Source organism: Chelonia mydas, chromosome 6 (assembly GCF_015237465.2).
Source record: "Chelonia mydas isolate rCheMyd1 chromosome 6, rCheMyd1.pri.v2, whole genome shotgun sequence".
Classification (NCBI taxonomy): domain Eukaryota; kingdom Metazoa; phylum Chordata; order Testudines; family Cheloniidae; genus Chelonia; species Chelonia mydas.
The window spans coordinates 88,410,731-88,437,879 of record NC_051246.2 but is presented as its reverse complement, the minus strand read 5'-3'; the positions used below and the strand labels follow the sequence as shown (position 1 = coordinate 88,437,879).

The following is a 27,149-nucleotide window of genomic DNA, read 5'->3' as shown; positions in this document are numbered from 1 at the left end:
GGGTGTCTTCCTTGATACAGAAGGGGAAATTGCTTGATGTTTGAGTTCACTCGCAGTGGAAAAACCTGCAGTTGATTAGCTCTATCCTCATATTGCAGTTACAAGGAGAGGGCAGCCATGGACTGCATTTTATGATTCCATGGACTGCACATTGTGTACTCCTGGTATATGTCCAAAAAATTCTGTTTTTTTTTTATTTAAGTTCATGAAAATATTTCCTTTCATAATGTAGGGCTACATAGCATCCTCTGCCATGTATGACTGTGACAAAAATGGCCCTACATTGTGGTAGTAGGGGACAGCCCCATCCTGATTCCAGACATGACAGAATCCCTACATGTGGCTCTGAGAGGGCAGATGCAGGAAAGGGAAGGAGCCAGAGAGCAGGTGCTCTCCCAAACATGCCCCTGTGGAGAATGGCAGCATTCCCAGTTAGAAATCTGCCCACAGATAACAGGAATATCTCCACCTCCATACATTTCAGTCTCTGAAGAAGGTTTTGATGCAGCTGCAGGCAGGGATCATCTGGGAGTGATGCTACCAAGGAAGAAAGGGAAAGGATGAAGTGTGGAGCCATTTGGATACTTGGACAATCCTTTCTATAGTGTCTCAAGGTTCAGACAGATCTCAGAAAATCCATGGGTTGGTAAACCCATGGCAACCCCATGCTTGCACTGGTACAAAGTATCTTCCTTGATTCAGAAGGGGAAGTTGCTCTGAGCGTCCCTAAACCTCCAACTGCCAGAAGCTGGGACTGAACTACAGGGGATGGATCACTTGAAAATTGCTCTATTCTGTTCATTTCCTCTGAAGTATCTGGCACCGACCACTGTCAGAAGACAGAATAGTGAGCTAGATGGACCATTGATCTGATCCAATATGGCCTTTCTTATGGGAAACCACCTCTAGGGTTGAGATGGGTGTTCAGTTTCTATAGTCTGTTTAGTCGTTGGCCTCTCTACTACAACTGATAACAGGTATGGCAGTTATAGTGGGGGTTCTAGAGTATCACCATTCCACTAGGAAATATATCGAGACCACCAAACTAATTTAAAGTAGAACACACAATAGCTGGCAGATTGTATATCAGTTTTTGATCACTATCTACCTGAGATAGGTTTTAACCAGTGAATTAGCTATGATCAAGCTCTATATCCCATTACAAATCCCCTGAGCCATTTACCTTCCAGTTCAAGATTTTTAAAAATATATATTTGGTAAGCAGTGTCTTATTTATTTTTGATTGTTCATTTGATTTGTGTATAGCACTTTGATCCAGATAAGTAGTTCTCTCTCTAAACACATTAACATATGATGACAATGTCATTAATGACCTTTACAGAGATGAATTTTTGCTGGTATTGAGTAACAAAGCAATGCAGGTATAATACAAGTGTTTGTCCTCTGACAGAGAATGTGATCGTGGAGGAAAAGAGAGGAATGAGAGTCTGGTCAGAAGGGATGAGATTGAGCAGCTAGGTTGGTTCATAGAGTCAAATTCAAAAGTGATATGTAGGGTTGTATACATTATATCCTATTTGACTCATTTAGACTCCTTCAGACCTGATGACGCCCGTTCTATCCCTGTGTAACGGGGTCCAAACTGGTGTAACTTACGCACCAAGGAACTAGAAGAAGGTGTAGATAGAAGTGGTGTCAATTTCTTTAATTTACACCATTGTCTAACTCCCTGTTGTGTAAATTACACCAATTTAAACCACCACCACCCCCTTACTCCATGGCAAAGTTGGTGTCATTAGGTTTGAGGGAGCCTGAATGTAATGGAATTCAATGTAGACCACCTTATATATCATTTCTGAATTTGACCCATAGATTCTAGAGCTGGGAGATGCCTATTAGATTGTCATGTCCATCCATCTGCTAGCACAGGATTGTTGTCAATTGTACAACTACTAGTGTTTTGTCCAGTCAAGTTTTAAATGTGCCAAGTGACAGAGCTCCCACCATGTCCCTCAGGAGGCTATTATACAGTCTAATACATTTCTGCTAGAAAGCTTTTTCCTAATTTTTGGGCTGAACTTTCCATAACATAATTTCATCCCATTACTGCTAGTTATTCCCCTTTTACTATGCTACATCACTCTTCTCCTACGTTTGTGTTGACATCCTCCCGATACGTGTAGACTATTAGCATGAGCCCATTTTCTTTCACCCAAGCCCCTATGAAGGTGAGCTGATCAGACAAACAGGCTTACTAAAAAATCCTCTCTGCATGTAAATCTTCTATTTAAAATATAAGTATTTAAAAGGAAACCATAGGGGACAGTTATAAATGAGAGGAAGGCAGAAAGCACAGGGCTAGGTGTTGGGAAAGGACACGGGATTATATTAACAAGAAAAATATATGTTTAAATTAAGTATTTAAAATGGGAATTGGGGAGTGGAAATGAGCAGATGTTGATGTAGAATAGCAGGCTGGAGACAACTGAACAGGGAATGGTTTTTAAAATGTATCCTATTTTTTTAAAGGAATACTTAAAATTAGGATTTAGCAGCTGGGAAAGGTTAGATGGGCCATGGGTTGGAGACATCTATGCTATACATATGATTTTTTAAAAAAACAATTTAACAGAGCAGATGGGTGGGTTATTAACAGATGTTAATGATTTGTCAGTGGTATAAAACATTAAGATCACATTCAGGGTAGACCATGGTCATGCCTGATTTCTAACTCAGGGACAAAAATTTAGGGTTAGACCACTGTCATGCCTGATTTCTAACTATGGATGGAATATGCCTGAAATAAAGCAAGCAAGGAACCACTTTATTTTTTTTTTAAATAGCAAAAAACTCTATTTATTTTTATTGGTGTTTGGTCGTGTGGCAATACTACTGAGATAATTTAAGGATAGAATACCACTACTTAACAACTTCATGCACAATAAACAGAAGGACAATTATTGACCGCTTTACAATAGTATTGTTTTTAACTATTTGGTGAGCTGCCTTTTGGAAGCTACTGATCCAAAAGAAGAAAGCTGTTGGAAACACAATATAACCGTAGTGAGGCCAATAATTCTTTCAAAGTAGTTGGCCATTAATATTGTGTTTAAATACTGTATATCCCTAAAAATAACTACATTTGACCAATGGGTTCCAAATAAATCTATAAATAAATAGAGATAATATCTTACTTGAGGAACTATGTTTTGTGTGTTTTTACTAGCAGATGTATCAGTGTGTATTCTAGGTCTAGAGGGGTTTTTGAGAAACAAGAGTCTTCATGGAAATAAAAATACCATATCCAAAATAATCTTGGCAAGATAGAGTTCTGGTTTTTTATTTATTTCTCAAGAGGTTGCAAAATATTTCTAATGAAATATCTGCAAGTTTTTAACCGCTGTAATATGTTGTAGTAAGCTGATGGCTCTCTGGTTAAAAGCCCCATGGGCTAGACTGTGCTTATAACAACCTACGCTGAGCAAGGGGCAAAGTGTAGCTGTTCTACCCCAAGATCACCCTAAGCAGGGAATTATGCCTCTCTGAAGTACAATTCCTCCCTTCATAATGAACAGCTGGTCCATATCTGTATCAAATTACTTACGCTAGCCAAGGCTCAGACATCCTTCACCCATCTCTGCCCATTCCCTGTGCACCTGTGCTGGGGGTGGAATAATAGATGAGCATCCCCTGCTGACTTTCTGCTATACCCTGCAGTGGAAGTGTTGCGGGAGGAGGGTGTCCTACGTCACACTATATCCTTGCCACATATGCGGGGCCATGAGCGGACCCAATATTTGTCACTGAGAAGAGTGAGAAACCTTTTAAATTGCTACTTCGTGTAATAACGATCTAGCATCTACACAAATCTCATTCCATGCAGTGGCTTAATCCAGGCTGCTTTCTCCCAGGAGCTGATTCAAGTGCTTCCTGGGTAAAGCAGCGTGTCTTATTTTATTGTTTTTTAGAGAAAACCACTGTGATTCAGGCTGTGCTGTTCATCTGCACGGCATGAAAACCGGGACTTTTCCACATGGGTTAAGACCTCTGCAACATTCTTGGGCTGGCAAATCTTCATTTTACAACTCTGTGCTTTGGCCACGTATCTTTCCTGGCGGTATAGGCTAGCAGGCCAGTGCAATATCCTTGGCTGGAGGAGAATGTTTAAGGAGGGCAGAGTGCCAACCACTCTTAAAGAAGCATGTGTGTGCTCAAGAAACCATCATGTGACACTGGCAATCTGGCCAATTATCAACCTGGATCTAATCTGCAAAGGCAAAAGGGGGATTGTAACTCTTTCTTGCTTATTTATGTTGAATGTAGACAGTAGAAATGCTTTCTCTGAAAATGAAATTTTATATTTTCAATGTTTCTTACATTAGAAATTGTGGTCTTTTCAGCCTTGAAAGCAATATGGACCTGTAGAGAACTGGCAAGATTATCATCTCAGCTGCTCACTAAGTGAAAACTGATTAATTGAGTTAGAAATTAGGTTACATCCAGATTGTTTAAAACTCTTCACTTTTGTTTGTTTTTTATCAAAGCCTATGTTACTCAAAAGCCTGAGGAATACTTGCGGGGGAAAGATCGCTATCGTTAAGATTCAACACTTCCCTTCCTTCAGTTAACAACTGAAAAAGATGATAAGATGCATCTCTGAGAATCCCAGTGAGGCTACTAGCAGAACCAAGAAAGACCAGACTAGATATTCCTGAGATTACTAAATTAAAAAACAAGTAGGAAGGAAAGAAAGGTTGAAAATACACTTTTCAACTCTTTCTTATAAATCATAAAAAAGCAAAAAAGGGTGAAACCTATTTTTCCTTTCCCTTTGCAATTCCCCAGTAAGTGAATCAGTGCACACAAATGCCTGTATGGCACGTATCTCACTCTACCTCTGATTTGATTAAATAAGGACTCTAGTTTACATAACCACCAATTTCTGTATCCTGCCTGATTGCCAATATTTCACAGCATTATACCTGCTGTTATTAAAACACATCTTGAAAACATTGAAGTAATTCACTTGGACAAAAGTGTTCTTTCTCTAAGGACATTGTTTGAGTTCCATCCCCATTCCTTAAAGATGAGTAGCAAATAATTCCAGAATGTCAGTTGTGCTGGAAGGCTTTCTTAGCTTGGTCATGGGAAGGTGCATTGTCTCCTAAAGGAACACCAAGATGTCATCGTGTACTTCCTTTTTATCCCTTGCCCCCTTTCCTCATTTTTTATTGCAACGCTGCTTTAGTGTCTAAACCATTTGCTGACAAACCAAAAAACTGGAGCAGCTTGCAGTGTCTTAGTTCTACTCATAATGGCAGCCTGTAGCATGCAGGATAGTGTGTGGCACATATCTCATGGATTCTAGGTATATACAGTACTATAATGTAGCTAGAGACAGACCTGATTTAACAAAGCATTTAAGCTCATGAGTAAATACATCCCTATTCAACAAAGCACTTAAGCTCATGCTTAGTTAAATGTTGTAAACCTTAAAGCTGTAGTTAAATACTTTGCTGAACTGGAAAACAAAAGAGAATAAGACTCTCTTCAGTTGCTTGCTAATAAAATAAACAGAATTGCACCACGTTACTTCCTATTCATATCGTGCGAAGTTATCACACATTGCAAGGGGCCGTTGATTTAGCTGTGAAACACGTAGCCACTTATGAGGAAAATAGGCCATATCCAGGCAATCTGCCATTCATGCCCAGAAAATACAAATGGACACACGAGATAAGTATGCGCCTAAACATAAAAAACAAGCTCTTAGTAGTAGGAAGGGAAAAATATGGGTGAATAATCTTCATAGAAGTGATTGTAGTGAGAATGATGATGAAAGCAGTGTTGCCACCTGGATAACCTTAAAAGTATAACGACAGCATGCACAGGGAAAAGAGATAATCTCACCAGAGCAACAGAAGTAAAAGCTAACAGTTGTTAGAGTTCAGTGTGGTAAACAGGCTAAGTTCACCTTGCCTGGCAGAGCATTGCTCAAAACAGAAACAAATATTTTGCAAGAGATCTAAGTCATTTGTTGAATGACCAGCTGCTGTTGCAAGATATTGGTAACCATTAGTGAAAGCCTGGACACTGTTTTGTTGAGACATTCACCATTGTTTAGAGATTAATTAGAATATATTAATGATACTACATGCAGAATGTTATCTATATGCTTTGCAACCTTTGAAGAAATGTATACATTGGGAATGCTAGATGTATTGAAGATAGAGGGCCCGATTCTTTGTTCTATTACCACTCTTTTATGCCATGCTGGAAGCACAAAGGGCCCAAAAATGAAGGAGATTTAGCCCCTGGAGAATTTCCCCTGCTGAGGGGAAATCCCAGGGTGATACGGAGATGGTTTAATGGCTCTACATCTCCTTCCCCTCACAGGATTTGACAGGGGCCAGGGGACTGCTGTGGGGAAAAGTCCACAGAGAAACATCTCTATACTCTGACTAGTCCTGGCAACCAGAACAGCCCTTTGTGATTAGGTTCAAGCTGGGCCCCTGGCCAGCCCAAGAATGCTGAATTGCCACAGCATCTTAAAGGTATGGCTTGGCTACAATGCAGAATCATCTGGACAGTCAAATCATGAAGCTGGTAAAGTGCAACCCCATTTAGCCAATAGTCCCAGGAGAGGTCAGATGCCTTCAATCAAGAATTTCTTGGAGCACAGCCTCTTGAAAGCTGCCTTATCTGAAAAACAGGCCAGCTTTCTTATCCAGGGTACAATACAAACCAGAGAGACGTAAACAAGCTTTGGTTAACAAGAGTTTTGATGAGCCATGCTTCAAGTAAACAGGGATAGTAGTATACAACAGTGAAACGTTCGTTGAAATTAGGACACCAACTATTGAAACTTCCATAATAATGTTCATGGGGTTCAAAACAATAGCATTACTATTTGGGCAGTGTACGTCAAATTACAGAAATAATGAGAGAGACCAGGTGGGTGAGGTAATATCTTCTAGTGGACACTTCTGTTGGTGAAAGAGAGCTTTGTGAAGCTTGTCTCTTTCACCAACCCCAAGGGGTCTAATAAAAGATATTACCTCACATCTTGGGACCAACATAGCGACACCGACACTGCAAACAAGCAGAAAGAATGATACTTACCATCTATTAAGCACTTCACATATTCAGAGGGCAATGCAAACAATATTTACAACACTCCTCCAAGAGCGGTAAATGTTATCCCCATTTAACAAATGGGGAAAAGTGAGGCAGAATGGTGACATGATTAGCCCACAGCCTGCAGTGGCAGAGCCAGGAGTGGAGCTCTCTCAGTCTCGTACTCAAGTGTCCAGACCAGCATGCCTGGCTGGGTGAGGTAGGGGTGCTAAAAATGTTTTCCACCCTGGGCAGCAGTACACTGAGGGCTGGCCTTGCAGACCAGATAGACTCCCATACAGTACTGAGAGATCAACTTTACTTGAGGAATCTTCTTAAAATCCATATTGTCCATATAACAGTTCCAGTAGATTGAAACAGGTAACTTTCTTAAAAGACTGTGGGCTAAATTCATGCCTGTTCAGGAAGCCAGCATAACAGTATGCAGCACACTGAAATCTCTCTTAAACCGCATTCCAAATCAGTTTAAATGGGATTTTAATAGTGCATAGGCCTTATGCTAGCCCTCTGCATACAGCTGAATATCACCTCATGTGGAAAAATTCATTTTTAATAAATGTCGCCATTTATATTCAGTGGAACCTTCCTCTGAAAATGAAGCTGTTTTTTTCTTAGAAAAACTTCAAACAGAACTGCAATTTGCACATTACAATCTAGAGCTTTCATTTTGCTTTGCTACAAACAAAGTTTCACGGTCTCAGAGTTCTCTATGAGAAAGCTCCACTAATAATGCATGTGGGTATGTCTTCACTGCAGAATTAATGCAAGCTCTTACTTGGATGTTGCCCCTAACGCAGCTATCTTCCACACACAAAAACCTCGGCTCCAGGTTTGGTGGTGGATATCAAGGTACAATTCAAACACATACAAATTGTATATATTGTGTCCTGCTGTCTATTTAGGGTATGTGTATGTGGCAAAGAAAAACTCACGGCACCCATTGGCAGATTAGCCACTGGGCCAACAGGGCCCATGCCAGGGGGTCACCGGAAAAATGGGTGCGCCCGACCCGCTCCGCCCACCCAGCACTCTTGCTGGGGAGTGGGGTCGGGGCGCAAGGGCTTGCCCCACTCTGCCCGCCTACCCCTCGTTCCTGCTGGGGAATGGGGGGATGCCCCCACACCCCGACCCCACTCCCCGGCAGGAGCACTGGGGGTTGGGGACGGGGAGGGGCTGCAGGCAGAAGGGGTGGGGAGGGGCTCCCACTTGCTCTGACCCAGGGCCACACAACTCCCTAATTTGCCTCTGATGGCACCAACTCTCAGAGCCCAGGTCAATTGACTCAGGCTCATGGGGCTTGGGCTATGGTTCTAAAAAATAGCAGTGTAGATGTTTGGGCTCAGGCTGGAACCGAGGCTCTAAAATCTGTGAGGTGGGAGGGTCTCAGAACCCGGGCTTCAGCCTGCGTGGGAATGTGTCTCCTATTTTTAGCTCCACACCTTGAGCTCCATGAGTCTAAGTCAATTGACCAGGGCTCTGAGACTTGGTGCTGCATGTGTTTCTTTGCTGTGTGGGCATACCCTTGGAGGCCTAATTTAGAATACATATTTTCACTGTAATTATATTTCATTTCCTTGGAAACTTCATAGATAAACAGGCAGTTGTTGCATAATAATTGTCAGTATCTTGACAGACCATATTCTCTTCTTAAATGAATGTGATATAAGATTATGTATTTTTGGATTTAGACACTGAATTATACACAGGCTAAATTAAATATATTAATTCATAGTATGTTTTGCTTTTATGTATATTTATTTTCAATATATTTTCTATATTGACAACTTATAACACTTGTATGCTGAATGAGTAGAGTAGAGTTATATGGTAGTGGTGAATTTAATTGCACTTTCTGTTAAAAATAATAAAGTAATGCAAAAGAATTGCACTGACATTTTAATATGCTGTCACTTTAAGATACCACATGAAGTGTGAACAGAGCACAGGCACTTTAAACAGGTGTGTCTAATTGTTAGTTTGTTTCTTAAGAATAGCCATCATGTAATGTTTGATGAAACATGTAGATCCGGGGAAGGTGTTTGGATACCGCAACATGCTAACTAGGTTTTCCTTTGCCTGCTGGTAAAAACAAATTGGGCTGTGTAATTGATTTTTTTTGTAAGTAAGGCTTTTATGTTTGCTTTGAATTCTGACTCCATCTTTTTCTTGTTATATTTTGTCCCTTAGGAGGATTTGCACCATGGGCTTCTAGGGAAAAAAAGAATTTAGTATATTCATTTATATAGTGAATAACACATTTCTATTACTTTCAGATTTTGCCAGTCTATTACTGCAAAAGTAATCTGGTAAATGGTGAAAGAAAGTCACATCAGATTCATTAAAAATGTGTGATACTACTCTGAAACCTGTTTTAATTAAATCTTCCAAATTCTTAATATGTTTGGGAGCGTTCCAGAATGTCTTGTTTGTATGGGATTTGAAAAAGCCTCTTAAAGGAAATAGATCCATCCAGGGGAAAAGGTCTATTGGACAAACAGTATTTATAAAGAAAGCACTGGCAGGAAAGCAAACATCAAAACATATACAGTTCTTTCAAATGCTTTGTGGATTTATTACTAATATCTCAGAAAAAGCTTCCACGTCACCTACATTAAAACAAAAAAGCATTATGAAAGTGGGTAGTGAAAATTAGAAAACCTTAACCCTATTGCATCAAAATGAGTAAGGAACATGTTTTACCTGTTGGTCCGTGTGTTCAGTTAACAAGGTTTGATTATAAAACACTTAGTTTGTCTCTGTGCCAAAGGGGGAAAAATATGTAACGTTCTTCAAAGTTACATGCTCAAGATTTAGTGAACACTTCAAGATTAAATGTTTCATTAATTTCTTAAATACATTTAGGCTGACTGCAGAAAATTATGGAAGTCAATGTATTAGTTAAGCCGTAGTTAAGGTAAAGGAATTCTGATCAATTTGCTAAGAATTGCCTCCAGCTTGTTTTGGTTTCTGCCCTTTTGTTAAACAGAGTCTGACCGTAGTTTGCTCTATTCGTCCTTCTTCCCGATGGTCACTGAAATAAATTGTGATTGGCCCATAAGCAGTCATGTGCTGCTTGACTACCGATCATATGTTTGTTGCTTGATAGGTAGTAAAAATTAAGGGAGGATAGATGGTCTCATACTTAAGGCACTGGTGTGGGACTGAAGAGACCTAGGTTCACTTTCCACTTCTGTTACAGATTTGCTAGGTGACCTTGGACAAATAACATATCCTCTCAGTTCCCCATCTATAAAATAGAAATAGTATTACTTCCTTTCTCCCGTCTTTTGCATACTTTGATTCTTCCATTTGAATTTAATTTCTGACATGGAAAATATTTACTTAAATTTCCTTACTACAAAGAAGTTACAAAAGGAAACTCCTCCCACAATAAGCAGAGGGAGACTGCCCCGCTGCTGTTACATGAACCAGTTTTGTGGTGGGTCCTAGGTGTCAGAAGGAATGGTGTTCGTGCTTTTGCACCCTGATCTAGAAAATTTGACCAGAATCCTGGGGTTAGTACCTCTGTACTTGTAAAAAGTGCCTCCCCAACCCTTCAGCACTATGTTGGGGCATTGGTTCAGTCACTGATGGCGTTCAGTCACTTTTTTGTCAATGCCCAGCATGCTGCTGGTAGGGAAGAGTAAAGAGGATGTTGTGCTCATGGCAGTATGGCAACGTCTTTCAGATGAGACTTAAAAACCCACGTCGTGGCCACATGTGGTCAGTAAAGAGACAAAGATCATTACTCTGGTCACATATTAATTTGAGTAACATTCTATTCTGTGTTCCTATATTCTGCCTGGAATTTCAGCTGTATAAGCTATTGGTCACACTTTGAATTAAGGTTAAATTGTTATAGAATCCAGCAGGTCAATCAGTTTTTTTTATCATGGTTTATAATCAGCTATAATAATGGCTTATAATCAGTTATACCGCCTTTGAGTGATGTGTCTTTAACCCTCTATAACACACACTACTGTGGTCTGTAATACGGTTATAACTGTTAATTATTTGTTAGCCCTTTATAAATTATTAATGAATGTAACCTTAATATAAAGTCTGACCAAGTCATTTGTCTTTCCTTCCTGTCCTAAACTTTTATGTAATGCTGCTGTGCACTGTTAAACGGCTATTTTGCAAAGCATTTTTGGAGTCTTTGGGATAAAAGATACTTAGACGGTCCAAGATCAGCATTGCAGAATAGACGCAGCTCACAAGAGATTTTGGTAAATGTTCTTTCCTGTGGTTTGCATGTACTATGCTGCTAGTGACTCAGATAAAAATATCAATGTTTTGAGTCACTCTTCCTCGTACAGCTAGCAAAACTTAACTCAAGCCAAAGGAATAAGTAGTTTAAACAAAGACCAACCAAGTTATAGGCAAGACTCCTACATGAGCTGGCTAATGTTCTAAGATCCTTTCCTTTTGAGATGAGACCAGTCTAAATGTGTTATCAGGGCAACCAGACCTGTTAGATAAGTCAGTCCTAAACACAGCTTCCCTTTCCCCCTAGCCAAGTTGAGGGAGGAATAATTTTCACCCTCATCAGTCTACAGAAGTTCGGTGTTCAGACACCCACTGGACCCTGCTAGTTTCTTGACTGAAAGGCAAACCCAATCTTCCCAGAGTCCCTGAAAGCAGTATTTGGCTTTTTCAACCATAAGTAGAAGCCTGAACATATCCCTGCATTCACACAACTGACAGGAGTGTTCTCACAAAGAAGAAATTTGGATGGGATCATTCTGGCATCCTCCTGCTGCCCAAAGTTTCTCCTACTAACCCCCCCAAAATCCCATGCACACATTACAGGTGCTGTGTAAATGTAAGATTGCTATTAAATACTCAGAAACTGAACTGGAGTGGAACCCAATGTATATGATAGCTAATGCCCCATCATAAAAGTTGACCCAATAGCATCCTTTTAACTCCTTTTAATTCTCCCAGCTTGCTTAAATCCAAGTAGTTAACATTGTTATTATCTTTTGGGTGACTATAAATCGAAATCCTGATTGTTATATCACTGCTTTTCTATTTTAACATCCTCTGCTCTGGGCTGCCAGTAAGCCAAGACTTTCAGCTAGTGGAAAATGTAGCAGCATGTTTGCTCTTGCTCCCTTGAACCTGGTCTTTATTCTTATGTGATGGGTGCTGTCAGGGTAACTGCACCTGTATTCCCCCTCCAGGGTCCCTCAAGGGCACTCATTTAAGGTTTCAGGCTTCTAGTTTTCACCTCTCTTGGACAGAGACCCACATATCTCTTCCTCCTGACTGGGGTTTTAAGGGCACAGCCCCCTGCCATCCACTGTGGTAGCCCCAGCAAACCAGTCTGCCTGAAGGCAGCCCCTGTACATTGCTTTCTTTCAGAGGACAATGACAGGGTTTTTACCAGTGACCAAACAGCTCTTCCAGGCAAGCACATTTATTTAGAAGGCAAAAGCATTACAGAGTCAACAAATTAAAAAAACAAAGTTTAAGCCCTATACTAAACATACCAGAAATCACCAGTTTTCCACATGGAGAATCAGACAGGCCAGTGTCCCTTCCAAACTTTCAGCAAGGGTTGGGACCTCCCATTGCACAGAGAGTCATACATTTGTTGATCAAAATGAAGGCCACAAGTCAGTGAAAGCTCATTCTTTTATACCAAAAGCCCTTTCATTGTTTCCTAGTCTCTGGAAAACCCATCTTGAACCAGTATATGCAAACCACCCCCGGGTGGAACTTCTCTGAAGTTGTTTAATCTTAGTGACTCACTTTAATCAGCCCCCAGTGATTTTAGTTCCTGAAGGAATTGTGGTGACCCTTCCCCATGCAGTAGAACACAGTCATACGTAAACCATTCATGAATTTAATACAATGGTTGCAATATCTGTCATTGGGGCTATTTTGGCTTCACCAAAATTGAACAAGGGACCTCCAGAGGTAAGTCTAAGGCCATGTCTACATGACAAACTTCAGTCGACACACATTACGTTGTCTTGCAGCCACCAAAGTTTGCATATTGCTCAGGTGCAGGCATATTTGTCTGCGAGCGTCAGTGCTGCAAGTATTCACCAGAGGTACGTGCATCAATGTAGACTGCATTGAACCATGAATAGGTATCCCATTGTGCCATGTGCCACTGTCCAGTGCAATGCTTTTGGGACACTTTCACAGTATTTTGTGGGATCATAATGATTTGCCTAGGGATTTCTGGGAGCTAGGCGTCAATTTCCCTGGATACATCCCATTATACATTCCACATCCCATAATTTTCACACCTTTTTTTGAAATCTCACAAACCCACAAGATGCTTTTTGGTCTCTGACATCTCTGACAAAAGCATGGAGCCCACAGAGCTCAGCGCTATTCTCATGAACATTGCAAATACAAGACATATGATTCTCCTATAATTGCACATCTTCAGGAAGTTCCACAACAGCTGGGATCACAATGAGGAAAATGAAGATATCTACTGGGAGAGTTTGTTGATGGACATATGGAGAAAAATATTCCAGGATGCTGGGGGCATTCACGGAGCAGCTTCAGACAGTGAAGCGCCACTTGAAAAATAAGCAGGGACTGGAGGGAATGCATCGTAATGCAGGTGTGGGACAACAAGCAAGAGCTACAGAAATTTTGACTGTGAAAGGCCATATTCCTGGATCTGTGTGCCAAGCTTGCTCCAGCCCTCCTGCACAGAGTCACCAACGTGAGAGCTGCACTGACAGTTGAGAATAGTGTGTGGTGATCATGCTTTGGAAGCTGGCAATGGAAGATTGCTACCAGTCAGTGGAAATCATTTTGGGAAATCAATGGTGGAGGCTGTTGTCATGCAAGTATGTAGGGCTGTTAATTGTCCCCTGCTACGCAGAACTATGATTTTTGACAATGTGCAAGAAATAATGATGGATTTGCAACAATGGGTTCCCAAACTGCAGTGGGGCAATAGATAGTATGCATATCCCTGTTTTGGCACCAGCCCACCATGCTACTGAGTACATCACAGAAAGGGATAGTTTTCCATTGTTATGGAAGCACTTGTTGATCACCAGGGATGCTTCACTGATATCAATGTGGGTTGGTCAGGGAAGGTGCATGATGCTCGCGTCTTTGAGAACGCAGGTCTGTCCAGAAAGCTGCATGCAGGGATGTTCTTTCCCAAGCAGTGAAAAGTTCAACTACCACATCCCAACAGCTACAGCTACAAGGTGTGTACTTCATAATATATGTGCGGCAAAGAGGGAAAAGCTGCCCCCAGTGAGGAGGAGTGAGGTGGAGTAGCTGTCTGCTGACTCTGAACAGCCAGATAACAGGGCTATTACAAGAGCCAATATGGAGCTATGTTTTTGATGGAGACATTAAAGGTTTATTTTCCCGGTCAGCCACAGTAGTGTTCTGTCTTGAGATAATGTCTCTCTTGTGTAATTTACATTATGTATTTTGTTTTGCTGCTGGTATCTATTCCATTGTGCCTGCTGCAAATTATAAATACTGCTGGATCAGGGGCATTGCCTACTGCTGTGAATTGTGTGGTGCTGGCTATACATTATATATATGGCTGGGTGTTTTTCCAAGGCCATGCATTCTGTGGTGCTTCGTGGGCATTTATAAGTACTATTTGATTTCTTGATGTCCGATGTGCATTCTGTAACATTTGTTGTGAACGAATCAAGATACTTTGCTTCTCCAAAAACAGAAGTTGATTGAGTACAAAGAGCAAAATCACAATGCCGACAAACACATACAAAACTTCTACTATAACTTAACGGGGTTCCTATTAAAAAGGAAGTAAGCATTTATATCCATTCATGTAAATAAAAAGGTAGTTTTCCATCATTTGTTGTGGCTACTCATACACTAATGTGTGGTTTTCACAGGTCAGCATATGTAAAGCTGTGGTATTTCCTGGCTGTCTCCCAGAATGGAGCCGTAGGGGAAGTATGTGGTCTATGATCCCATATGGTATTTGGGGACAGGGGAGATAAGGAGCAGCGACCATGGAGTTCTACAGTGAGTGCAAGGGCTGAGTCCGGGATGTTTGGATCTGTAGGTCATCCAGGGTCTTTAGCATTTGAGGTTGCTGCCTGAGGAAATTCAGTGGGTATATCTACACTGTTCTGTGGGACCTGCACTTTTGCATGCAGTGTTTCCAAGTTGCTTGAGTGTCCACACTCATTGTAACCTGGATTTATAGTCGCTGGACCTGAGTCTCACAACGATGCCAACATGTCAATACTGCACTACACAGACCTTCTGACTCAGGTCTGCGGGTTGAGCTGTGTCCACACTGCAAAATGATAGGGCTTGGATCTGAGCCTCAGTGGGACTCGGGTTCAGACCCACTGCCCCCAGGTGGGTCCTAGGACTTAGGTTCTGAGTGCTGCTGACCCAACTCAGACAGATTTGTGTGTGGACAATAGGGGGTTGAGCTCAAATATGAGTATGAACCCCAGTTTACAATGCAGTATAGACATTTCCCATTCCTTCTCCTGATGGGATTCCCAGGCCTTCCTGTTTTTCCTCCATGCTCTCGGTTATATTGGCTCTCCAAGCTCTTTGTTCACAGGGCAATGGAGCACTTGCTTGTAGGATCTCTTTCCTTGTCCTCTTCCTTCTCCTCATCAGGGTCAGATGTTCTGTGGGTGTGGAGGGGTCACCCCTCAAGACACCATGCCAAAGGCTGTTGAGAAAAAGAGTCACATGCACCATTAGATTTACAGTCACAATGTAAAGGGAAAGATAACTTTCAAAACTCCCTTCCTTTATTCCCCTAAATACTTTTTAATAAGAAATGTTTATGGCACTTCAGCTTTGGAGTGTCTCAGCACAGCACCGCTCTCCAGCTCGACCCACAGTGAGGGTGGCCAGGCAGAGAGAAGGGAGCATGGATTTTCTGTTGCATAAAGCTATAAAATTCTGTCCTCTTTCCATGAGTACAAGTACAAGGCTATGGCAGTGAATGATGGCAATGTTATTCACAGGCAATGGTGAGTTTGGCTGATATTTTATTCCTGAGGGTCACAAAGGCATGAAGAACCCGGCTGCTACTCGTGTCCCAAAGCTGCCCAGCCCACATGCTCCTAGCCTCTTTGCTAATGGCACAGGAAAGTGTCCTATCGTGCAAGTAGAAATAAGGACACCATCCCTGGAAACCTTTGGGAGAGGATTGCAGAGTATCTCCACAAACGTTTCATTGAGATGTTTCAGGAAGATAAGAGAGGCATTCCTATCCACATACACAGATGCTCCACGTACTCCCTCACCTACCTAGCCCAGCAAGGGTATGAAAAACAGATGCCAACTCTACCTCTGTTTGTTCCACTTCTACCTGAGCACAGGACACAAAATCAATATGGAGCATGTAATCAGACTGCCATAATAATGCTCACAAATTTATTTTGAATTTACTTTCTAACTTTTTATTTTCTCACAATATATGAGAAAAGCAATGAAAAGTCAATACGTTTATCTTGGAGGATGGACCAAGCACCAACTTTAAATGGTTGAGGCAAGGGGGATGAGAGAGGAAGTAAAAGCAAATAAAACATTGTACAGTGGAGTAGCATCTTACCTGGGGGTTAGGTTCTAAAGTCAGCGAGTAAGGCGAAAATCGCATATAGTCAAAATTGCCCTTGAAAATCCCTTAAATCACCCATAAAGTACAGTATACTGTACATGGTTTTGTGTACAGTAATATGTATAATGTATACAGTAATGTACAGTATATAATAAAGAGTACATATGCAAAATATAATTTTACAGTACTGTATTTTTAATTACAGGGGGTAATTACAGGGGGTCGTCAGGACTTGATGTCGATCCAGGAGACGGAGGTGATGGAGAGCTTGGGTGACGGAGAGCGAGTCATAGACAAAGTGGTTGGCTCTGGTTCAGCTCAAGAAGTTGATTGCTTAGGCTCATCTGCTGCTGGTTGTTTTTCCGTGAAAAAAATGGTGATCGGCAACTGTCACTGTTGTCTCTTGAGCTGCTCAAACATTTCTTGATATGGTCTCAAATCGTCCATAATACTATGTGTGATTTTGAGGCTTCATTCCATAGAGGGATCGTATTCAGAAATTAAATCATTGAAGTGTTTCAGGGCAGTTGAAGTGTTTCAGCAAATTTATGAAGATTCCAACTTGTTGGCTCTTCCTGTTCGTTGTCATCATCTTCGCCTTCTGTAGACAATTTTATCAGTTCCTCTAACTCTTTGTTATTCAATGTTTCTCTATGCCCTCAATTAATTCTTCAATTTCTTCCTCAAGGATGTTGACGAAGCCAACACCACCCACTTGCCTGGCCACCTGAACAATGCGTTTCACTTCTTTGTCAATGGTCGGGAAACCCTTAAAATCATTCACACATTCTTTCCATAGGTTTCGTCAACATGCATTGACTGTTTCAGGTTTGATTGCATCCATTGCCTGTTTAATATAAGTGATGCAATCAGCAATGTTGAAGGACTTCCAACACTCCATCACATTAAGATTGCGATCAGCATCCATAGTGCTACCTATCCATGAGAATGTAAGCCTTGTGTACGTGGCCTTGAAACAGCGAATCACGCCTTGGTCGAGAGGTTGGAGGATGGAGGTGGTATTGGGGGGAGAAAGACGACTTCAATGTCATTATGCACAAACCAGAGTGCCGCAGGGTGGCCAGGAGCATTGTCTATGATCAGCAACACTTTAAAGTCAAGTCCTTTCTCTTCGAGGTACCGCTTGACCTCCAGAATGAAACACTTGTGGAACCAATCCAGAAATAATGCTGCTATCACCCAAGCCTTTTTATTTGATTGCCAGAACACAGGCAGGAGACTTTTGTTCTTGCCTTTTAGGGCACGGGGATTTGCAGCCCTGTAGAGCAAGCCCGGCTTTATTAAATGCCCAGCCTCGTTGCCACAAAACAACACAGTCACACGGTCTTTAGATGCTTTGAAGCCAGGTGCTTGTCTTTCTGATTTCTAAGTGTAAGTGCGGTTGGGCATTTTTTTCCAGAAGAGCCCAGTATCATCAGCATTAAAAACTTGTGCCCTTTTCTGCTGTGATTTTCTTTAATTGTTCGGAGTAGGCTTTTGCTGCCTCTTCATTGGCAGATGCAGCTTCACCAGTACTCTGCACGTTTTTGAGGTTGAAACAGTTCCTAAAACTGTTAAGCCAACCTTGGCTGGCTTTGAATTCCTTCTCATCAGAAGGCTGTCCCTCTTTGGCGGGAGGTTTGAACAGCACGTAAAGGCTAAGAGCCTTTTCTCGCAATGTGTTGCCATCGATAGGCACACATTTACAGTTCATGTCTTCCAGCCATAAGTTTAATGCCTTTTTAGTCTTCACTAAAGTCTTATCACGCACCTGGCTCATCACCTTAGCAGTTACTGGAGCACTTGATGCCACGGCTTAACAAATTTCTATCTGTCAAATCTTGATGGCACGGATGCTAGATTCATTGCAGCCATATTTATGCGCCATGTTGGAGACCAACATACCGTCTCTCAATAAGTCCAACACAGCCAGTTTTTCCTCCAGCGTTGGAACAGATCGCTGTTTCTTTGGTTGAGCACCAGATGAAGTAGTTGGCTTGCGTTAAGGGGCCATGTTGTATGAAAAATACATACAGTATCTTTAAACACTAGAATTACACTCAGCGCGGTGAGATGCTCACACTGTGAGAGGCACACGGGATCTGAGACTGACTGAGGGAACAGCAGATTCACATCTCCCATCTCACACTCACTCTAGGGCATATGCACATTGAGTGGAATGGTGGGCGGAATTGCCCACACGATTTACAAGTATCTTGTTATTTTTCTTTTTTTTTTTTGCCGAGCACGTATAGTTGAATTTACATAAGTTAAATGCGCGTATGATGCGACTCACCTTGTAAGGAGAAATGCATGTTCACACTTACCCAAGCTCCCTTCCCCTTAATCAGCAGGATCATCTGTGCTCACCTGGTGGAACTGGCTAGACTTCTGCTGACTTTCAAGTAGGTCTTGGTTCATTGCAGGGTTTGAGTCTCTCACCGTACCTCCCATCTCCTCCTCTTCCTCCTTTTCACTGTTCAAGGCCAAAGTCTCTGTCTGGGCCCCTCCGAGGTATCCATGGTGGTCTGCAGAGTGCTGCTGGAGTCACTGCCTAGTATGCCATGTGGCTCATAAAAGCGGCAGGTCTGTGGGGCAGCACCAGATTTCTTGTTGCTGTCCCTAGCCTAGTGGTATTCCTGGAGAAGTTCCTTCACATTCACATGACACTGCTGCTTGTTTGTACCCCTTTGCCAGCATCCCTGTGCAATCTACCTGTAGATGTCCATGTTTCTATGGCTGTTCCATAGCTGTGCTTGCACAGCCTCTTCTCCCCACATGCCCAGGAAATCCAACACTTCTTGTCTGCTCCAAGCAGAAGCACACGTAGTATCTCTGTGTGCACAGAGGGTTGCCAGGCGTCCAGTTTTCGACTGGAATGCCTGGTTGAAAAGTGACCCAGGCGGCTCTGGTCAGCACCACTGACCGGGCTGCTAAAAATTCAGGCAGTGGTGCAGCGGGGCTAAGGCAAGCTCCCTGCCTGTCCTGGCTCCACACGACTCTGGGAAGCGGCTGGCATGTCCGGCTCCTAGGCGCAGGGGCTGCCACAGGGGCTCCACGTGCTGTCCCCACCCTGATTGCCGGCTCTGCAGCTCCCATTGGCCAGGAACCGTGGCCAATGGGAGCTGCAGGGGTGGCACCTGCGAGTGCAGGCAACATGCAAAGCCCCCGGCCCCTCTGCCTAGGAGTCGGACATGCCAGTTGCTTCCGGGAGCCACCTGAGGTAAGTGCTGCCCATCCGGAGCCCGCACTCTGAACGCCCTCCCACACCCCAACCCCCTGCCCCAGGTCAGAACCCCCTCCCACACCCTACCTTTCTCCCAGAGCCCATACCCCTCACCCTCACCCCAACGCCCTACCCCATCCCTCAGCCTCTCCTAAACCCAAACTCCCTCCCAGAGCCTGCACCTCACACGCCCTCCTGCACCCCAAACCCCTCATCCCCAGCCCCATCCCAGAGCCCGCACCCCCAGCTGGAGCCTGCAAACCCTCATGCACCCCACTCCCCGTCCCAGCCCTCAGCCCCCTCCCGCACCCCTAACCCCTCATTCCCAGCCCCCACCAGATCCCGCACCCCCTGTTGGACCCCTAACCCCCTCCTGCACCCCAACCTCCTATGCCAGCCTGGATCCCCCTACTGCACCTTGAACCCCTCATTTCTGGCCCCACCCCAGAGCCCACATCCCCAGCTGGAACCCTCACCCCTTCCCGCACCCCAACCCCCTGCCCCAGCCTGGTGAAAGTGAGTGAGGGTGGGGGAGACCGAGCGACAAAGGGAGTGAGGGAAGGGGAAGGAGTGCGTGGGGGTGGGGCCTTGTGGAAGGGGCGGAGAACGGGGCAGGGCAAGGGTATTTGGTTTTGTGTGATTAGAAAGTTGGCAACCGTATGGGTGCATGGAGCCAGCAAGGTTAGCTGGCCACAAACAAAGGTGAGCAGTGAGGTGTGCTCATGAAGGTGGGCAATGAGGAAAAGGCATTTTAAAAACATGTTGGGTTTTTTAAGCAGGGTTGGGGGGCAAGCTTCCGGTCTCTGTGATCCCTGGGCAGTGGATTTTAAAATTGTGAGCAGAGTGGTCACAGTAGTGGAGACTGGGGCATTGTGGGACAGTGGCTGAAAGACTCTTAGGGATGACACAGATCATGCAGTGTCTACATTTGCAGTGCATCAACCAAAGTAGTTCGATCATGGTTCTGCGCCATTCTAAGAGGTGGTTTTACTGCGTCATCATCATGGGCCGCTCACATCAGCTGGAGAAAAATTTGAGTGTAGAGACATGGGTAAGTAGGCAACTTACGTCAACATAAGTTTGTAGTGGAGACCAGGCCTAAGTCTCTACATCTCAAGCTAAAGAGCCAGACTCAGAAGCTGAGAGTTGTTAGAGATTTTCATTTTCTTTGGATCAGGAACAAAGGGGGATATGTAAAACACAGAAGGGGTTTCTCTTGCACATGCGATCACTTCACAGCACAGTTTCACCTTGCCCGTATGTAGAAATGAAAGATTCTACAATCACTTGCATACACAAGTCATAATAAGGTGCAATGGTGCCTGAGAAATTATTTGGATCTTTGATTTTATAATGTGGGTATTTATCTGTGTCCTATTACCCTTTTAAATTTCTTTTGAATGACCCTTAGAAGATGGGGAAGTAGGATGGATCCAGGGGCATGAGCAGGGGGAAGTTACAGGACCCTCATAAACAAAAATGATCTTCACATAATGCCATTAAAGCTTAAAGTCCTAGTGTGCTCAATATATCTCCAATACCACTTGGAGGAGATATACTGAGCACACTAGGACTTCAGAGGAGCTTTGTTAATTTAGTGCCTGCTCTCTAGCCCATTTCTACATTTGAGGTATGCCTGGGTGAAGATGTAAATCCTGAGCATGAATGCTACTTATGTAGTTTTGGCCCTGTATGCAATAGGTATAGTTCCGGTCTGGGGATTTACTTTCTCAGTAGTTACTGTACCTGAAAATCGTGATTGAAAAAAATAAGATCCACTGAAAAAATTGTCATTTGACCTAGACATGCATGTGAATGAAGACACAACACACAGAGGATGGGATTTAAGCAGCAGGCTGCAACTTCTATTAAATTGAATTAATACCAGGATGAATGGTCCTGCAAACTGTTATGGGGAAAAGAGTGGTCTGGTGTGGGAGGGCAGGTCTTTACACAATAAACACTCAACAAAACTAGCCAGTTGCTAAGTTCTCCAATACCTGCCCTTTCATGCAAGGGAGTGACCGTAGAGAGATGGGGTGCCTCAATCTGTCCTAGACTAAGAGACTTCCCTCTGCCCTACTAATACCAAACTTGTTAGAGGCCTCCTGGGTTCTATGCTCTGTTTTACCCCAGGATCTGACCAACTGACACCTACCCTAACCTTGCACTGGACAAAAGTTGTCATGATTCTAATGCCCTGAATACCCACCCAGGCATCCCTGGTGCTGTGAGGATGATGAAAAGCCCTTTGTCCCTGGCCAGTTCTAATGTGAGGGGGCAGTGCCCCACCAGAAGGTTGATCTCTCAAGGCTTACAGCATGCCAGGAGACCCAGTTCTGCCACTCTTGGGACTACTAACTCACAGGGAGGGTACTTTGGAGCTGCTCAGGTACCACCAAAGGTGGCACAAGGGGAAGGCTTTCTGAGCTGAACGGTGCAGGCGTACACCTGACCAATCGTGTTCGCCTGCCTCCCTAGGGCCAGCTAATCAGGAGCTGAAGGGATGGGGAAAGCACACCACTCTGTCCTCATTGCCAAAGCCGCTCATCCGCTCCAACCTGCCCAGGTGCTCTCCTCTTTTACAAGGGATGCAGGCAGGCCTCCCAGTGTCTACAGGGGTGGGCACCCCTTTCCCTCTGCAGACGGACCAGGACCCCAGGGAGTACTTTCCTCCCTACTGGTCTCCTCCCATGACCCAGGCTGAAAGGAGTGACATTCAGGAACACACAACACCACATGATTTGTAGAACCGCTGAATGTTGTAGTTACAAATAAAACAATACTGCCCTCCTAGTTGGAACATAGAGTTCAAACAGGCTGATAGTTTAATCGGACTGTTTTAGAAACATATTTGCTTAACCATCAGTCTACTATTCTTGTCAAGCTCTGAAGTGTTATAAATCTTTGTTTTCAAAAAATAGACCAGAAAAAATGTAACACATTAAAAATGAATTAGACATTGCACGCCACCCATAAACTGTATAATAAACAGATCATGGCCCTGTAGTAAGAGTTATGATTTCTGGCAAGTCACTGGAGAAGAGCTCATGGGCTTTCAGAATGACCTACATCATAAATCACCAAATTCTCATTTACATTGAGCACATGTATCTCATTTTTCAAGACTGGCTTCTGAAATACTGATGAATGACTTCAGAACTGATAGTTTGAATTTATGGGAAATAGGGTCACTAGCATCTTTTTGGGGAAGACACAAGAGAGTTTTTTTTGCAAATACAGCCCATAGAAATGGGAACCCTGCAAAACATTAACATTCACCCCCCAAAAAGGAAACACGGAGACTAAAAAGCCTGGACCACTTTTCCTCAAGTTAATCAAACTAATATATTTTCAATGTAGAAAATAACTATGCACACACAAGACCAGGGTAAACCTTTAAAATTTTTCCTGGCACGTCGGCACCAACACATTACTATATGGTTTAATGTTTTATACAGGATAATGTTCATGGCACTTAGCTCCTTACATGTTCAAAGCACTGTATAAACATCCAAGAATCTCAGAGCACTTTAAATATATTCATTAAACCTCACAAAAACACTGTGGGATTATATATTTTCTACCCATTTTGGAGATGACTGAGATGAGGAACAGAATTGAGGGTTCTCAGCATCTTGTGGGATCCTGTCTTGAGTGACGGAGGCAGGATGAGAACCGACGAATTCAATTTCTTCATCCTTTGTGTAAAAGTCTCTTAATTTGTAAAGTACACTGGAAGATGATCTATACAGTATTTATATTCTGCCCATTATTAAATATTAGTGTCAAAAGCCTAAATAATTTCACATTAAGTGTTATTTCATTACAAATCAAGGGGCAGATCCTCAGCTGGACTTCAGTGAAGCTGTGACAATTTACAATAGCTGAGGAGCTGTACCAAAGTTTATTTTGCTAACTTTTATTGCTTTTTGTTTGAATATAGCTGCAAATAAGTTTTTTTATTTACATTTCTGAATACTTGAAAGCTGCAAGTGGACCTACATTGACTATATTACATGATTGTAGCTTGTAGGTTCTGATTTGGTGTTGAAAGCAGATCCTTAGGAGATAACTAATGAAATGAAACACAAAACATGCCATCACCTAATAAAAACATCAGTTCATAAGAAACATTAACTACCCTTTTCAAAGACTTCCTTTTTTAATTGATATATTTGATTTTGGCATCAGATAATGAATTAATACCTTTTTAATGTAATGCTGAGCACTGGTTACAAGTTAAAGAGATTTTATAAGGAAACTATTAGCCTTTGTTCAGCCTCTAGTTCCATGATTCAAAATGACCAGCATTCATTAAACTTTATTACTGAGGTGCATGAAAGTTTCTTTGGATTAGGAAGGCATAACCTTCCGTCCAGGTTTTTAAATGGTGTTGCAGCTTTTCATTAACCTGGAAACCTCCTATTTACATGGTTCACAGCCTGGTCTCAGCTCACTTGGAGGTAACAAAGGGTGTCGGGACAAGAGTACAGCAGGGGGCTCACTCCTCTAGGGCTGCCATCTGAATTTGATCAAGCCAACTGTTTCAACTCCTGCCTCATTAGGCAAAATAAAATGGAGATTATGATGTGTGGAAGGATCAAATTACAGAGAGCTGGCTCTGCCTCCTAATACTCGCTCTTGATTTTCATTTTGACAAGACCTTGCACACTCTGTTTTCCATTTTACACTGCAGCAAGCTTTATATTATTTTGAGGACAAGATCATTTATATCCCTTTGACATGTCAGCGCTTAGGCGAGGAGGAGTAAAGTAATAAGTGAAGACACATTAGTCTCCGAGGCAGTTTACCTACTGGAGAGATGTCACTGTGTAGCATGGGCTTAATGCTTATAGAGGCATTAATTCAGCTTGTCAAGTGATGCCTAGCTCTTTGCTAGAATGGCTATACATTTGAAAACGTGACAAAAAACAGGTTGCTGGGGAAATTATTTTTACCTGACACAGCTAATTAAGTAATTTATTTTGATAAACTTTTAATTAACATGGTCTTGAGTCTATTTTGCTTCTGTCCAGTTACTGTTTTCAGTGTTTATGCGACATTGTAAATATTGCTTTAGATTTAATGTACCAGTGGATTATTGTGGCCATTAATCTGGAGATTAATAAGATTCTTAACACCTGATCGTCCATTGAAAAACATTTTCTGTACATGGCATACACTGATAGAAAGCTCATGGTCTATAAATGTCAAAAGTGGCTTTACAAATTGATCAGATGGCAACAAACTGGCACAACCCATCACAGATTTCTTCCTAGGAAGGCTGTTCTTTTCCCTCATACAACTCACCTGAGTATGACTTCCCTTTGAAAAAAACATAGGTGGTAGTGAGTGATGGTTAGCAAGTGGAAATTTTTCTTGATTCTCTTATTCCATTTCCTGGTAGGAAAAAACATGAATTTGATTTTCTTCAGTTTACTACTGTCTGAGCTAAGGGCAACAATGCTTTTAATCAGCGCTGAGAAAGTAGAATGGTTCAACATGAAAAGCACTTTTATTCTTTTGACATTGGAATAGGATTTGATAATCTAACAATGACCTGGACTCAGTAGTACACACAGTTGTCACCGCCTAGCTGGACTACAGCAGTGCAGTATACCTGAACATATAGCCATCATACCTCAGGAAATGCCAACTATTCAGTAATGAGTCTCAACAACACACGCTCTTGTGAGCACATCAAACCTGTCTTCTGCTCTTTACATGGGCTTCATACAACCTCGTTCATGACACAACCCGGATTCATTTGCAGAGCGCTGTCCACCTTGTGCACAGAGTGAGGCAGGGATCTCATAGAAAAAATAATATGTAGAACTGGTGGAATATTTTCAGCTTTTTTCATCCAAAAATGCTGCTTCATCTAAACCAAATCATTTCACAAATATGTATCAATTTTGACAAAGTTTTCTCCAGGGAAGGTTTCTGAGATCCAGTGTGGACGTGCTGGTCACTTCCAAAAAAAGAGTGACAGTGAGAAAGATTGAAAAACTGACCTTTTGGACACAATTCTCTTTCCTGAAAACATTTGAAAGGGTTTGTTTTCATTCCAATGCAGAACAAAAACAAATTTTGAAACCTTGAAAGTTGTCACAAAATGCAGTTGTCATTCTCCAGCCACCTCTAATAGTGTGTGATCATATAATTAAAGTCTGTATCATAGTGCGTACAAAAAAGAGGCGAATTATGGTTGCACAGTGGTTATATACCTTTGTGTTCCCAGCCTCTCTCTGTCAGCCTCACCTCAACTCCTGTCCCTGTCCCCCTGTCCTCATATGCATCCTCCTCCCATCCCAGTTCCTGCTTTCCACCCATTCTTCTCCAATCCACCCTCAGCTCCTGCCCCCTTCCTTCTCTGTTCCTGTCCACCACCCCAGCTCCTGCCAACCTCCACCTCTGCTCCGATCCACTCCACCCACCCTGGATTCTGGCCCCCTTCCCTTTTGCACCTATATACCTTCTAGCTCCCTATCCCTCCTCTCCAATCCACCCCACTAGGTCCTGTCCCCCTCCTCCTATGCTTTCCCCACTCTCTGGTTCCTGCAACCCCCTCTTCCCTCACCCCTCTGCATCTCAGTCAGGCTGCTCCCTCCTTTTCCTCCTTTCTGTCTGGGTGCAAGTCGGAAGAGCATTGAGAGCATAGGAAAGACAGTATCCCTGCTCCCAGTTCCTGTGCCCGCGGCTACTGGAAGGAGCAATTGTAGGGAGAGTCTTGCTCGGCCCCTGCAGCTCTGGGCTGGAGCCTGCCCAATGCATTTGGAATCTTTGGAGACTTTAGCTGCCAAAGAAGTCTCCACTGAACATGTGCAAACTGAGATTTTTCGGAGGCTTATAACGTGGCCACATTTGAATGAATTTTCATGGGAACAGCAAAAGGTATGTACATGATACAAAAGCCACTCTCCTGCCAACTTTCAAGTCTCTGCTCCAGAGCATGGAGACACTGGAGCTTCTCATCAAAACAGTTATAAGAATATTTTAATGTGGGGAAAAGAATGTATATATATATCAACCTGAGGCAGACACTCCACAGGGAAAATTTCAGCCCAAAGAGTTAAAGTGTGTCAAAGGTATCAGAAACTGAATACAGGGTCTTATAATAGAAAGTATTAGACAACCTTAACTAGGCAGTGCTCTGCCTAGAAGTAAATAGAATAGAAGAAACACAATTGGTCTGGGTTGGATTAGGCTCCATCATGAAATAGTCCCACAGGTAATATAAATGTAGCATAATGGTTCACT

The 27,149-nt window shown here is 42.7% G+C and overlaps 1 protein-coding gene across 18 annotated transcripts in view; it reads left to right on the top strand.

The window, feature by feature from the left end:
• Positions 1–27,149, top strand: part of SLC25A21 (solute carrier family 25 member 21) — a 373,699-nt gene that overhangs the window by 245,808 nt on the left and 100,742 nt on the right. For 9 of the 18 annotated variants that reach the window (XM_037900636.2, XM_043549748.1, XM_037900640.2 and 6 more), the window contains one exon: positions 7,855–7,947. The exons of the other annotated variants lie outside the window; for them this stretch is intronic. In XM_037900636.2, the coding sequence (XP_037756564.1) occupies positions 7,855–7,947 (93 nt within the window). The remainder of the gene's footprint in view (positions 1–7,854; positions 7,948–27,149) is intronic. 18 annotated transcript variants of the gene reach the window in all.